Here is a 16124-nt window from a genome sequence, read left to right on the forward strand (position 1 = left end):
TCCTTTAGAATGGACTGGTTGGATCTCCTTGCAGTCCAAGGGACTCTCAAGAGTCTTCTCCAACACCACAGTTCAAAAGCATCAATTCTTCAGTGCTCAGCTTTCTTTATAGTCCAACTCTCACATCCATACATGACCACTGGAAAAATCATAGCCTTGACTAAAGGGACCTTTGTTGGCAAAGTAATGTCTCTGCTTTTGAATATGCTATCTAGGTTGGTCATAACTTTCTTTCCAAGAGTAAGTGTATTTTAACTTCATGGCTGCAATCACCATCTGCAGTGATTTTGGAGCCCAGAAAAATAGAGTCAACCACTGTTTCCACTGTTTCCCCATCTATTTCCCATGAAGTGATGAGACCGGATGCCATGATCTTCATTTTCTGAATGTTGAGGTTTAAGCCAACTTTTTCACTCTCCTCTTTCACCTTTATCAAGAGGCTTTTTAGTTCCTCTTCACTTTCTGCCATAAGGGTGGTATCATCTGCATATCTGAGGTTATTGATATTTCTCCTAGCAATCTTGATTCCAGCTGTGCTTCTTCCAGCCCAGCATTTCTCATGATTTACTCTGCATATAAGTTAAATAAGCAGGGTGACAATATACAGCCTTGACGTACTCCTTTTCCTATTTGGAACCAGTCTGTTGTTCCATGTCCATTTCTAAGTGTTGCTTCCTAACCTGCATATAGGTTTCTCAAGAGGCAGATCAGGTGGTCTGGTATTCCAATCTCTTTCAGAATTTTCCACAGTTGATTGTAATCCACGTAGTACTTTGCTTGGCTGCTAATACTTTACCCATCAAATAGCACTAATGTGTTGTACATATATCTATTTTCCCCATCATAAAGGGAGTTTCTTGGAGCTAGGAATTGTGCCCCAAATGCATTTGCTTCCCCAGCTACTGACACGTGAAGGTTGCCTTATACTAAGCCCTCAGTAAACACAAATGGAAGTAGATTGTATTGTTCAAATGATTTTTGTCAGATATTCTTGTTCATTTGACACTATGGATTCGAAAGTGCCTTTATCTATGTTCAAGAGATTATTGTCAACATTAAACCTGGAATAAAACATTGCTTTAAATAAACAAATGAAAACACTGAAAAAGGAAATACTTGTATCTATTTGTTTATCTATATGTGTATCTACATACATATCTAAATATTTATGCTTAGGTCTATATTTATGTCTAAATCTATATTTGATTCATACATTCTGTAATTTGAAAGTAAATACCATGTTTGTTCACCACTGGTCATCACAAAATGGAACTAAATTGTAGATACTTTGTGATCACAGAGATAAAGCCTGTGCCTCATGCTGTTTGTGGGTGATTGTGCAATATGGCCCTATTTTGTTTTGAGTTGCTCCTCCCTGCAGCCCACCTTCCAGTATTCATAGTCATCTCTTTAAATATAGGTCTGATGATGTCGCTTCTTAATTCTAGTTTCGTAACGTGGCATTGAGGATCTTGATTTTGTTCTTGTCTGTCTCTCTGTACTAATCACTGTTCGTTTACCCATTATGCTCCCTGTCTTCTGCCACATAGAGCTCTGGAGCCCCCCAAATAGGCCAGGCTGTTTCAAATCTCTATAACTTTCCCCATATACCAGATTTTTTTTTTTTCTGTCCAAAATGCCCTTTTCTACTATATTCTGGAAAACTCCAATCATCCTTAAAGATTCAACTCAAATTATCAGTTCAGAAGCTTTCCTTCCTTCTTCCAGGCAGACCAAACGACACCTTCTCTGTGAGGTCACATCATATTCTGAACCTATTTCCATTTGTATATATAGTAGGTGCTATTAATATCTGTTTCATCTTTGTCTCTCATTCTACTAGTATAGAATCTCTGAAGTTGGATTCGTGTCTTTCTTTTTATGCTCAGAACCGAGTATACCACATGGGATATGGCAGGTGCTCAACAAATATTTGTAGAACAAATCATCTTATTCAATCTTCACAACCATAGTGATAGTGAAGTTGCTCAGTCGTGTCGGACTCTTTGTGACCACATGGACAGTAGCCAACCAAGCTCCTCCGTCCATGGGATTTTCCAGGCAAGAATACTGGAGTGGGTTTCCATTTCCTTCTCCAGGGGATCTTCCTGACCCAGGGATTGAGCCCAGGTCTCCTGCATTGTAGGCAGACGCTTTACAGTCTGAGCCACCACCATACATGTTTACAAATGAGTGTGCTGAGGTCTGAAAAGACTGAGTAACTTGCTTGTGGCCAGACAGTTAAGTGAACGGCAGATATTTTTTTTCCAGTCTAGGACTCTGTCATCAACTTTCTAGCAGTGTTCTCATCTTTTCTCCCAGGAATAATGAAAGAGCCATTTATTTCAGATCTATCCTCCTAGATATGTGAAATCTAAAAAATGGTACAAATAAACTTATTCACAGAACAGAGTCATAGAGACAAAACAAAGTTATGGCTACCAGGAGGTAAGGGGGGGATAAAATGGGAGACTAGGACTGACACATACATACATTTAAAATAAGTAACTAGGAAGGACTTACCATGCAGTGCAAGGAACTCAATACTCTGTAATGACACATATAGGAAAAGAATCTAAAAAGATTATACCTAACTAATTCACTTTGCTGTGTAGCAGAAACTAACACAACATTTCAAATCATTAAAAAAATAAGCATTAAAATCATTTTAATAAAGATTAAATTAAAAAAATAAAATCGAGTCCTTGTGACTGCTCTGATGTAACCCATGTCTGCCTGGAGAATTTTTTCCCACTCTTTTTTGCCTATAAGCACCTCGCCACATCTTGAATTGGCTCTCATCTCTTTGTCTATTTTGATATAGCTGACTTTCTTTGATTTCAATTCAGATTATTTGATTTTTTTTTCTTTCCTTTCTGATGATGAGTCAAAATGTCTGTCTGGTATTGCTCTTCACTAAAATTAGTCAGCCTTTCTTCATAAGCACTTCCCACCATCACCATGACTATAACTAGATCAGGCATATTCAGATCTTGACATGTTCAGGCAGAAGCCTTGATTTGGGGATATCAAGGAATTAATTTTTTCAAGTGTATCTGTAATGATAAGAATTCTTAATAACTCATTTCACATATACTGCTAAATATCAGTATATGAAATGTTAGTAAGAAAAAATTTTTAAAAGAGTTGGTTCTTTCTGAGACTTTATTTACATTTTTTAATACAGATTGCTATTTATTGCAAAAAGTTGTTAGGACTTGCCCTGTGTCTTAGACCTGGGCTGTTACTTTGAATTGCCTGTGCCACATTGCTTTCTAAAGGTTCACTGGCACACTCCTGGCAGCATGTCGAAAACTGATCTTTTTAGCTTGCCCTCCAAACCACACTTTATCCACTCCTTCATTTCTGTCAGTCACATGCCCCCGACCTTTATTCTGTCAATCTAAAATCTTTTAAAAATCCATCAAATCATTCTGTATAGTTATTCACTGGGACTTCCTCTTTACCCCCTAGGGACCAAGGCATCAGTGTCACTTGATCATTCATTCAAAGTCTCTCTCAGATTCAAAAGTCCTTCAGTAACACCTACTCTAATACATCATCACATATCCCTCAGTACAATAACCAATTCCTGCCTCTCATTTCTACATATAACAGCCATTCTGTATACCTCAGATAAGCTAATTTTCCTGAGACACTGCTTTTATTATGTCACTATGTCTGCTACTGCCTATTTATTAAGACGAAACCTTCAACCCCATATCTTAGGATTCAAACGGACTGGCTTTTTTCCCCCTGTTTCCTCTACCTAGATTTGCCCTTTTAAGTTGCTTTCCCCATTCATCTGAGTAGACTTTCATCCTTCAACAGCCCACTTTAATGTCACCTCCTCTGTGAAGCCTTTTCTGAACTAATTAATCATTTCATATTTCATGTTTTATAACACCCATCATATTATAATGCAGTTAGCTGTTTATCTTTCTCTTGTACTTTCTCTTCTGGTTTTGAGTTCTTTAAGGTTGAGGATGAAATGTTAGTCATGTATTTATTCCCAAAACACAGTTCAGTATCTGGCATTGTGTAGGAATTTAACATATTTGTTAAATGAATGTATGAATAAAATAATAATGACCTTCTTTTCCATGTGTTATTCTCAACTCTGTGCATTCGTTCACATTTTACTTTTCTGAAAAGGCTTTTACACTGTTCTCCAAAAATTCAAATGCAATATATTTTTGAAAATAGCTCAGCACAAATTGATACACATATTCAGTATTATTGGGACTGTTTAAGTTTAGGCATGTATGTAACATCTCTAAGAAGTGTCTGTATCAGAATGGTAGGATTTATTATTATTGCTAACAATAAACTTCTTGTTAACAGATTTTAAAGTTCTCCATTTTGCCTATTGTTCTGCATTTTAAAAGTTGTAGAATGGGCTATCACAGTGTCCTTAAAATATCGAGTAAAATAAAAACTATTGACTATACATTTTGAATATATTTTCCCCTGCACACAAACATACACACATGCACACAACTTTAAAGTTACTTCAAGGATCATATTCACTTCTACATTTTCCATTAAGCTTTCCATCAATAATTATACTTCACTGTGTTTTTGTCTCAAAAATTTTTTTAAAATATAAATTTATTTGTTTTAATTGGAGGCTAATTAATTTACAATATTGTATTGGTTTTGCCATACATTGACATGAATCCACCACAGGTGTACACATGTTCCCCATCCTGAACCCCCCTCCCACCTCCCTCCCCATACCATCCCTCTGGGTCATCCCAGTGCACCAGCCCCGAGCATCCTGTATCCTGCATTGAACCTGGACTGGCAGTTCGTTTCATATATGATATTATACATGTTTCAGTGCCATTCTCCCAAATCATCCCACCCTCTCCCTCTCCCACAGAGTCCAAAAGAATGTCTCAAAATTTTTTAGCATTTCTAGTCTATGAGAGAAAACTATTATTTCATTCACTGTGGCTAACTTTTGTTTGTTCTTTTATTTCACATAAAACCCAGGATTTCTTTTGCTTTATTTTTAAACTTTCACAGTCTCACATCAACAGTAAGCAATTGACTATTATTAGGAATTTTTGCTATAGCTGTTTTTGTCATTGATAAGAGGGTAAAGGAGGGAAGGCTCTTGCCAGGGACTGACAAAGTAAAAATATTTCTTATTTTATAGTGACATGGATCTTTTATACAAAAAGTAGCACCTTCTCTCTCTTGGAAGCTCTTTGTAGTTTTGTTAAATTGCATTTGCAATTTTCCGTTTTCCTTTTAGAAATTTTTCCTTTTTCCCCCTCAAGTTATTCTCTCTTTGAGCTTTGTGAATGTCTTTTGCCAGGATTTTCTTTTTTCCTTTTTTTCTTCTTTCTCTTTTAATCTCTTTTCAGTTCAGTTCAGCTGCTCAGTTGTGTCCAACTCTTTGAGACCCCATGAACTTCCTTTGTTTGCCCATCTATTTGCCATGAAGTGATGGGACCAGATGCCATGATCTTAGTTTTTTGAATGTTGAGTTTTAAACCAACTTTTTTACTCCTCTTTCATTTTCATCAAGAGGCTCTTGAGTTCTTCACTCTCTGCCATAAGGGTGGTGTCGTCTGCATATCTGAGGTTATAGATATTTCTCCCAGCAATCTTGATTCCAGATTAAATAAATTAAGATTAAAATCTTAATCTCTTTTAATGCCCCCTTTCTCAGTCAGTGTCATTCTCTCCAAAAATGTAGAGATGAATTTTTTGCTAACGACTCAATACTGCTCAATTTAAACCCTCCCTTTTGCAATTCCACTGACCAAAGATTTGTTTTTGTTTTTCTCCAGAAGCATGAAGTAATATATCATCATTATTATATAAATATATAAGTATAGTTTCAATTCAGTTCAGTTCAGTTGCTCAGTCGTGCCTGGCTCTGTGACCCCATGGACCGCAGCATGCCAGGCCTCCCTGTCCATTACCAACTCCCTGAGTTCACTCAAACTCATGTCCATTGAGTCGGTGATGCCATCCAACCATCTTGTCCTCTGTCGTCCCCTTCTCCTCTCGCCTTCAATCTTTCTCAACAACAGGGTCAGGTGGCCAAAGTATTGGAGCATCAGTCTTGGAGTATTGGAGCAAAGTATCCAGCATCAGTCTTTCCAATGAATATTCAGGACTGACTTCCTTTAGGATGGACTGGTTGGATCTCCATTTTTGAAAGTTATCTCAGATTTAATTTTTATAATTACATGGTCATTTACTTTTAACAAATATGGTCATTTAACAAAATGTCATTTCCAGCAAACCAAGTTATGTTTGCTAAATTTTGATATTGACTAATATGTATTTATTGTTTCTAAATGTTAAAAATTAAGGTTAACATAAATCATTCTGGTTAAGGTTTTCATTTTGCACTGGTTTTTTTGATAAGATGTTTGAGTGATGTAAAGGAGCAATAATTATTATTTGAAGAGTTGTGTATTATTTGATCTTCAGAATGGACATCACATCTTCAGTTGGTAGTTTTTATAAATAAAAATGTTCAGTTGTCAACTTGAAGTATCATTATATATTCCATAATTCCTCATTAATACCAGTATCAAATAGCTTTAATGTACATTTTAAAATTAAATGAACAACAAGATTACTTATCTGCTTTTTGGAAATATATGAATTTCTCTTATCCTCTAAATCTACGCCATTTGTCTGAGATCTTGTCTTTGCTTTCTGTGGACTTAAAATGGGCAATGTAAATGCCAGTTTTTTAATTCAAATTTTTAAATCACAAGGTCCAATTTCACTTTCTTCAGTTCATGTTGAATTAGGAACTCAGTTTAAGAAGAAATACAGTATTTTTTTGTGTAATACTTGTCACTTAATTCATTATAAGTTTGTTTTTTTTATTATAAGGTCTCTTAGGGTCTGAAGTATTCTTCCGGGAGTCAGAGTGACTTTTGGTTCAGTCACTGTAACACAGCCCTTTTGGATGGAGAACTGATTTGAAATTCTTAGATGAAAAATAAGGACCAAAGAAATTAAATATAAAGTCCACAGGCTATAAAAATAAGCTATTAGAAAATAAACCTTACAGTAATACTTGGATGACTAGTTAAATTGATTAAACATACTAAATTATTGAGCAAGTAAGTGATGATGAACAAAAATGTTTTTAAAGCCAGATTTAAATTAATATGCTTATTAATATGCTTATGCTTATTAACACATATGCTTAGTTAACCATTCTTTTCTTAGTATATTTATTGTCCATTTCCAATTTTTAAAATCCAGAATTGGTGTAGTCTCAGCTTGAAATTACAGCTTACTCAGAAATCAAGCAATTTATCTGCTGGCCCAAAATTTGGAGGCTCCAGGAATGAGTTCAGAATTAGCTAGAGCAATTAAAGCGCTGCAGTCTTTAATCTCTGTAATGATACTCCTCAGGTCCCAACTATCCAGGGGCTATTTAGCTCTCATTATCTCTTGCAACTTCTTTTTTCTCTCCTCCTCCCTCAATGAAGGCAGTAGGCTAGGCGGACTGATAACTGCCAGCATTTTGTTAACAGAACCCAAGCTGTTTCTTTAAAGCAGACTTCTTTTTTTTGAGGGGGGGTTAATTTTTTTTTTTAATATAAATTTATTTATTTTAATTGGAGGCTAATTACTTCACCATATTGTATAAACAACAGAGAAGCACTTTTTTTTTTTTTTTACAGTTTATTTCTGACACAGCAAGTCAGCTTTTATTAAAGCAAATACTGATGTCTCAGCAATGTACAGAGGTCTCACGATTTTGTCTACTTTCACAAGTTTTATGGTAATGAATTGTTAATACCTATTGCTCTCTACTTTCTGAATTCACGTATCACATCCAGAGACATTACAGTTTGTTGTCAATAATGCCTCATTGTTTGTGGTGGTCTCTGAAGTTCGTTTAGAGAATACGTGTTTGCATGTGTGTATTAGAGGGAGAATAAGTGAGACAGAGAGTGGAGGTAGGAACAGAAAGAGAATGGGTTGTTGAATGGACTGGAAAGAACAAATAGTGCTGGAATTCTGAGATTTAGTTATTATTCTTGTATTGAATGAACTTTAAAAAGGTTATTTGGGACTGGAATTTTAGATCTGACCCTGCAGAACATATGAACATGCTGTGTATGCTTAATCACTCAGTCATGTCCAACTCTTTGCGACCCCATAGACTGTAGTCCACCAGGTACCTCTGTCCATGGGGATTCTCCAGGCAAGAATACTGGAGTGGGTTGCCTTGCCCTCCTCCAGGGGATCTTCCCAACCCAGGGGTTGAATCCAGGTCTCCCTACCATCTGAGCCACCAGGGCAGCCCATAGGCAAGCTGAGTCAGTCTCATTTATGTGCCCACTCTCAAATTTGCTTTAACCACTGTTGAAACACAGAGTCCATTGTTTCTATCTATTTAGGGCCTATTGTAGCTCATTGGTATTGTTTCATGTTGTGCTCAAATCGGCCACTTTTATTTTAGAGTGACTTAAGAGGCATTTTATTTACTGGTTTCTCTTTATAGTTAAATCTTATCTAGTAGGCTGATGAGCATCATCAAGTCAGCAACACACTGAACATTCGGTTCATATTGTCACCCATATTCTGTCATAACCACGAATCACCTGTGATGTTGTTCCACCTACTGTATTGCAGGAAAAACAGAGGTTTCTGACGGATGTTCTACATGAAGTGATGCTGCTTGATGGCTTGGCCAGCTCCCATCCAGTATCACAGGAAGTGCTACGGGCAACGGATATTGACAGGGTGTTTGACTGGATCGCATATAAAAAGGTGGGAATAGATAAGACCCAATTGCCAAGTGGGTATTTCACTCTCCTGGCCAAACTCTTTCATGCTAAGATATATATTTTTCTCTTCTTTTTTGGTGAATAGACATGGATTGTGAGAAAATATAGTCACTAGGTTCATGTCATTTTATGAGTTAGGGTTTTGCTTTATAAACCAGTAAAATATGTGCCAAATAATGCATAGAAATATTGGAAGTATTAATGAGATAAATATTTGAAGTCTTGATATGAAGCTGCTGTACAGATGACATTATGTAAATGTCAGGTTTTATTGTTATTAATAAGACAGCTGACCTATGTAGTGACAAATTATTTCCCACCTGTGCCCCTAATACTTTTTGATTGGCTGCTACAAATGGGTATAGGCAGTGACATGACATACGTATTTTATAAACATTATTTAAGGATGATTTGGGGAATTAACCATGTTTCCTGGATAATAATAAATATAAATAAATAATGATAAATAAAATATTAAAGAATAGGCATTGAATGGCAAAGATTTTGGACCAATGACTAGACATCTGTAGAAATAAGATATATTATGAATTTTTTTTCCATCATTACTTGTGTTAGGATTTTTCTTTATATCTCTATCCTTTAGTTTTTCTAATTTTAACATAAGCAGCTACATTTCAGTGTTAAACACTTGAAGTGGAAATGAAAGTCACTCAGTCATGTCTGACTCTTTGTGACCTCGTGGACTATACAGTCCATGGAATTCTCCAGGCCAGAATACTGGAGTAAGTGGCCTTTTCCTTCTCCAGGCGATCTTCCCAACCCAGGGATTGAACCTAGGTCTCCCATTTTGCAGGTGGATTCTTTACCAGCTGAGCCACAAGGGAAGCCCGTTAAAAACTTAACAGCCACTTAATACTTGTTAAAATAATTTTAAATTTTACTTTGTCTTTGATGTAGATTGGTTTGCATTTATTGGGATTTCTGTATACTTTATTGATTTAATAATGTTTAAGTTTGAAAATAAGTTGCTAATATTCTTTCTGAAAAACAAGTTATTCTCTTTATGACTAGAGATCAAATAATGATTCACCAGAATTCTTTGGTGCACTAATTTGGATATTTGGTTTTACACCCAAGAAATTACTGTATCAATGATTATTAGTTAATATTGTTTGCTATAATATGTAAAGATGCAAATTGTGTTAAAAAATATCTTTTTGAAGTCACTGATCATTGCATTGGCTCAAAAAGGATATTTTTGATGCTTTATAAAAATAAGTGAAAGTGTATAACCATATTTAAAGTATGTAGTGTTAATGTATTTATTTTACAAATTAAATAAAGTATATATTAATTTTTATATATGATATTTTAGGCTAGATTTTGTAAATTTGGATCATTCAGCTATATTGATTCCTAAAATATAATGCAGAAAATTCATTAACTTAGCTGGAGACAATTTGGAGACATGTCTAGTTTTTTCCCACCTAACTACCAATTCCAAAAGAGTATTTGTAAATACCAATTTAAATTCTATATGATAATATTAGGAAAATGTTATTTTGATTAAATATGTTAATAGATGTGCTTTTACATGTAAGTTAACATTTATTCCAGATTTCATATATTTGAGTAATTTTGAATTTAATCAAGAAGGCTAAGACTCAAAACAGTAGGAAAGAAGGAATTCACAATGATTGTTATTTTACCCTCTCTACATTTTGGTGCAAAGGCTTATCAATTTACAAACATGATCAAGAGCAAACTGAGCCAAGATCCTCAGGACCATCATCAGAAAGGACACTGGCTTATTTGCCTCTAGTCATGTATCTTTATTTTTAATTTTTTTGAGAAATAGCTGATAAATATAATTGTGTATAATTAAAGTATACAGTGTGATGACTTGATATACATATACATTGTGAAGTGATTACCAAGATCAAGATAATTAGCACATATGTCACCTCACCTAACATTTTTGGGAAGTGGGAAGTGAGGATGCCTAAGATCTATCTCTGCAACTTTCAAGTATATAACGTTGTATTATTAACTGTGGTCACATTGCTGTACATGAGTATTGGAATTTATTCTTCTTACAAGTGAAAATTTGTAGTTTGACTTATATCACCCAATTTCCCCTTTCCCCTAGCCCTTGGAAACCACCATTCTATACTTTGTTTCTATTCAATCGGCTTTTTTTTTAGATTTTATATATGCTTAACACATAACATATGTATTAATATTTGTCTTTCTCTGACTTATTTTACTTAGCATAATGACCTTCAGGTTAATCCATGTCAAAAATGGTAGGATTGCCTTCTTTTTATTACTGAATAAAATTCAATTATATATATATATCACATTTTCTTAACCCATTCATCTGTTGAAAGACATTTAGATTGTTTTGATATCTTGGTTATCATAGAACATGCTGAAAAGAACAAAGAAACATGGGTGTGCAGATACCCTCCTGAAGATGCTGGCTTAAATTCCTTTGAATGCATAGGAGTGGGATTGCAAGATCCTATGGTTGTCTGATTTCTGATATCTTTAACCTGCATCGTGTTTTCTGCAATGGCTATAACCAATTTACATTCCCACTAACACTACATAAGCATTCTCTTTTCTTCACATCCTTGTTAGCATGTGTTATCTCTTGCTTTTTTGATAATAGCCATCACAGGTATGAAGTGATATCTTGCGGTTTTGATCTGCATTTTGGTGATGATTAATGATGTAGAGCATTTTTTCATATAACTATGGACATTAGTATGCCTTTGTTGGAAAAATGTCTATTCAGGTCCTTTGCCCATTTTTAAATTCTATTATTATTATTATTTGCAATTGAATTGTATGAGTTTTTTATATTTATTTTGGATATTAACCCTTTATCAGATACGTGATTTGCTAATGTTTTCTCTCATTCTTCAGGTTGTCTTTCCAGTTTATTGATTATTTGCTTTGCTGTGCCAAAGCTCTTCCATTTGATGTAGTTCAGTTGGTTTACTTTGACTTTTATTGGCTGTGCTCTTAGTCTCTTATCTGATTAATCATTGCTTAGACCAATATTGGGCTTCCGAGGTGGTACTAGTGGTGAAGAATGTGCCTGCCAATGCAGGAGACAAGAAACGTGGCTTTGACACCTGGGTTAGGAAGATCCCCTGGAGGAGGGCATGGCAACTCACTCCGTATTCTTGCCTGGAGAATTCCATGGACAGAGGAGCCTGGTGGGCTACAGTCCATAGGTCTCAAAGAGTCAAACATGACTGAAGTGACATAGCATGCATGCAAGACCAGTGTCAAGCATCTTTCCCCCTATATTTTCTTCTAGGAGTTTTATGCTTTCTCATCTTACATTTAAGTTTGTGACCCATTTCAAGTTCATTTTTTTGAGTGGTGTAAGAGAAGTGTCCAGTTTCCTTCTTATGCATCTAGATGTCCAGTTTTACCAACATCATTCAAAGAAGTTACTAATCTTTCTCCTTTGTGTGTTCTTAGCGCTCTTGTCAAGAATCAGTTCACCACATATTTATGACTCATATCTGGAGTCTTTGTTCTGCTCCACTGGTTCCAGGTACCTGTTGCCAGAACTATGCTTCTTTGATTACTGTAGCTTTGTATATGGCTCAAAATCAGGAATGACGATGCTTCCAAGTTTGTTCTTCTTTCTCAGGTTAACTTTTGCTATTTGGGGTCTTTTATGGCTCCATACAAATTTTAGGATAATTTTTGTCTATTTCAGTGAAAAATGGAATTTTATTAGGGATTGTATTGAATTTGTAGATTATTTTCAGTAGTATGGAGATTTTCACAGTATTAATTTTTCAGTCAAAGATCACAGGATATCTTTTCATTTATTTGTGTCTTCTTAGTTACTTTCACCAATATCTCATAGTTCTCAGTGTATAATCTTTTACTTCCTTGGTTCAGTTTATTTATAAGTATTTTATTGGTTTTGATGCTATTCTAAATGGGATTGCTTTCTTAATTTCTCTTTCAGATAGTTCATTGTTAGTGTTTAGGAAAACATCTAATTTTTATATGTTGACTTTGTATCCTGCAATTCCAGTGAATTAATTCATTCGTTGTAACCATTTGTGTGTGTGTGTGTGTGTGTGTGTGAAGTCTTTAGGGTTTTCAATATAGAATACCATGCCATCTATAAACAGAGATGATTTTACTTCTTCCTTTCTAATTTAAGGCTTTTATCTATTTAATTTTTTCTCATCTAGTTGCTATGACTTGGACTCCCAGTACTGTGTTGAGTAGAAATGGCAAGAGTGGGCATCTTTGTCTTATTCGTGATCTGAGAGGAAAGGCTTTTAGCTTTTCATCATTGAGAGGGGTTGTCTTCATTCTAGTCCTGTGTCATTATGCTTAAGTATCACTGAAAATGCTGTCCTTACTGTGATTTTAATTGATGATAGGATCTATCCATTTTCAATGAAGACTTCTCAAGGAAAACATTTTCTTTGTAATAAGTATATTGAGAAATAATTAACATGCAATAAACTATAATGGGCTTCCCTGGTGGGTCAGACGTTAAAGGATCTGCCTGCAATGTGGGAGACCTGGGTTCAATCCCTGGGTCGGGAAGATCCCCTGGAGAAGGAAATGGCAACCCACTCCAGTATTCTTGCCTGGAGAATCCCATGGATGGAGGAGCCTGGTGGGCTACACTCCATGGGGTTGCAAAGAGTCAGACACGACTGAGCTACTTCACTTAAAAGGTACAATTTATATGTTCTAACATATGTATACACAGTGAAAATATCACCACAATCAAGATAATGGACTCATTCATCAAAAGTTTCCTCATGCCTCTTTGTAATTCCTCCTCTCATCCCTCCTCACTCTTCCATTGATCAACTTTTCACTGTAGATTAATTTGTAATTTCTAGAGTTTTGTATAAATAGAATTAGGCAATATACACTCTTTTTTTGTCTGCCTTTCTTTCACCCAATATCATGATTTTGAGGTACAATTCATGTTGTAGAATACATGGATGTAATATAATTTGTTCATTCACCGAGATATTTGGGTTTTTCTAGCTTGGATCTGTTACAAATAAAGCTACTATGAATATTTTTGCAGGTCTTTGTATGTGTGCATTTTGCCTCTCTTGGGTGATTACCTGCAATATTTAGATGATGATAGGTATATTTAATGTTTTATGATACTGCTGAACTGTTTTCCAAAGTAGTTGAACCACTGTATCAAGGTAAAGTCTTATCAAAAGTGTAGCAGAAGCAACCTAGATGTCCATCAGCAGATGAATGGATAAGAAAGCTGTGGTACATATACACAATGGAGTATTACTCAGCCATTAAAAAGAATACATTTGAATCAGTTCTAATGAGGTGGATGAAACTGGAACCTATTATACAGAGTGAAGTAAGCCAGAAGGAAAAACATAAATACAGTATACTAACGCATATATATGGAATTTAGAAAGATGGTAACAATAACCCGGTGTACGAGACAGCAAAAGAGACACTGATGTATAGAACAGTCTTATGGACTCTGTGGGAGAGGGAGAGGGTGGGAAGATTTGGGAGAATGGCATTGAAACATGTAAAATATCATGTAAGAAACGAGTTGCCAGTCCAGGTTCGATGCACGATACTGGATGTTTGGGGCTAGTGCACTGGGACGACCCAGAGGGATGGTATGGGGAGGGAGGAGGGAGGAGGGTTCAGGATGGGGAATACATGTATACCTGTGGTGGATTCATTTTGATATTTGGCAAAACTAATACAATTATGTAAAGCTTAAAAATAAAATAAAATTAGAAGAAAAAAAAAAGTGTACCAGAGTTCTACTTCTTCCCAATCTTCACCAACACAAAGTTGATATAATCAGTTTGTTTAATTTTAGATATTGTAATGGTATTTCATTGTGATTATTAATTTACATTCCCCTAGTAGCCATCATGGTCAACAAAAAGAGTCAGAAATGCAGTACTTGGATGCGATCTCAAAAACGACAGAATGATCTCTGTTCATTTCCAAGGCAAACCATTCAATATCACAGTAATCCAAGTCTATGCCCCAACCAGTAACACTGAAGAAGCTGAAGTTGAACGGTTCTATGAAGACCTACAAGACCTTTCAGAACTAACACCCCAAAAAGATGTCCTTTTCATTATAGGGGACTGGAATGCAAAAGTAGGAGGTCAAGAAACACCTGGAGAAACAGAAAAATTTGGCCTTGGAGTATAGAATGAAGCAGGGCAAAGACTAATAGAGTTTTGCCAGAAAATGCACTGGTCATAACAAACACCCTCTTCCAACAACACAAGAGAAAACTCTATACATGGACATCACCAGATGGTCAACACCGAAATCAGATTGATTATATTCTTTGCAGCCAAAGATGGAGAAGCTCTATACAGTCAGCAAAAACAAGACCAGGAGCTGACTGTGGCTCAGACCATGAACTCCTTATTGCCAAATTCAGACTGAAATTGAAGAAAGTAGGGAAAACCAATAGATCATTCAGGTATGACCTAAATCAAATCCCTTATGATTATACAGTGGAAGTGAGAAATAGATTTAAGGGACTAGATCTGATAGATAGAGTGCCTGATGATCTATGGAATGAGGTTCATGACATTGTACAGGAGACAGGGATCAAGACCATCCCCATGGAAAAGAAATGCAAAAAAGCAAAATGGCTGTCTGGGGAGGCCTTACAAATAGCTATGAAAAGAAGAGAAGCGAAAAGCAAAGAAGAAAAGGAAAGATATAAACATCTGAATGCAGAGTTCCAAAGAATAGCAAGAAGAAATAAGAAAGCCTTCTTTAGCGATCAATGCAAAGAAATAGAGGAAAACAACAGAATGGGAAAGACTAGAGATCTCTTCAAGAAAATCAGAGATACTGAAGGAACATTTCATGCAAAGATGGGCTCGATAAAGGACAGAAATGGTATGGACCTCCTAAAAGAAGCAGAAGATATTAAGAAGAGATGGCAAGAATACACAGAAGAACTGTACAAAAAAGATCTTCACGACCCAGATAATCACGATGGTGTGATCACTGACCTATAGCCAGATATCTTGGAATGTGTAGTCAAGTGGGCCTTAGAAAGCATCACCATGAACAAAGCTAGTGGAGGTGATAGAATTCCAGTTGAGCTATTCCAAATCCTGCAAGATGATGCTGTGAGAGTGCTTCACTCAATATGCCAGCAAATTTGGAAAACTCAGCAGTGGCCACAGGACTGGAAAAGGTCAGTTTTCATTCCAATCCCAAAGAAAGGCAATGCCAAAGAATGCTCAAACTACCGCACAATTGCACTCATCTCGCACGCTGGTAAAGTAATGTTCAAAATTCTCCAAGCCAGTGTTCAGCAATATGTGAACTGTGAACTTC

At 35.8% G+C, this 16124-nt stretch overlaps 1 protein-coding gene across 1 annotated transcript in view; it reads left to right on the forward strand.

Moving 5' to 3' along the window:
- Nucleotides 1-16124, forward strand: part of TRHDE (thyrotropin releasing hormone degrading enzyme) — a 447855-nt gene that overhangs the window by 261657 nt on the left and 170074 nt on the right. The window contains exon 6 of the mRNA XM_061415530.1: nt 8632-8769. Within this exon, the coding sequence (XP_061271514.1) occupies nt 8632-8769 (138 nt within the window). The remainder of the gene's footprint in view (nt 1-8631; nt 8770-16124) is intronic.

The sequence above is a fragment of the Bos javanicus genome, chromosome 5, assembly GCF_032452875.1.
Source record: "Bos javanicus breed banteng chromosome 5, ARS-OSU_banteng_1.0, whole genome shotgun sequence".
NCBI classification, from domain to species: domain Eukaryota; kingdom Metazoa; phylum Chordata; class Mammalia; order Artiodactyla; family Bovidae; genus Bos; species Bos javanicus.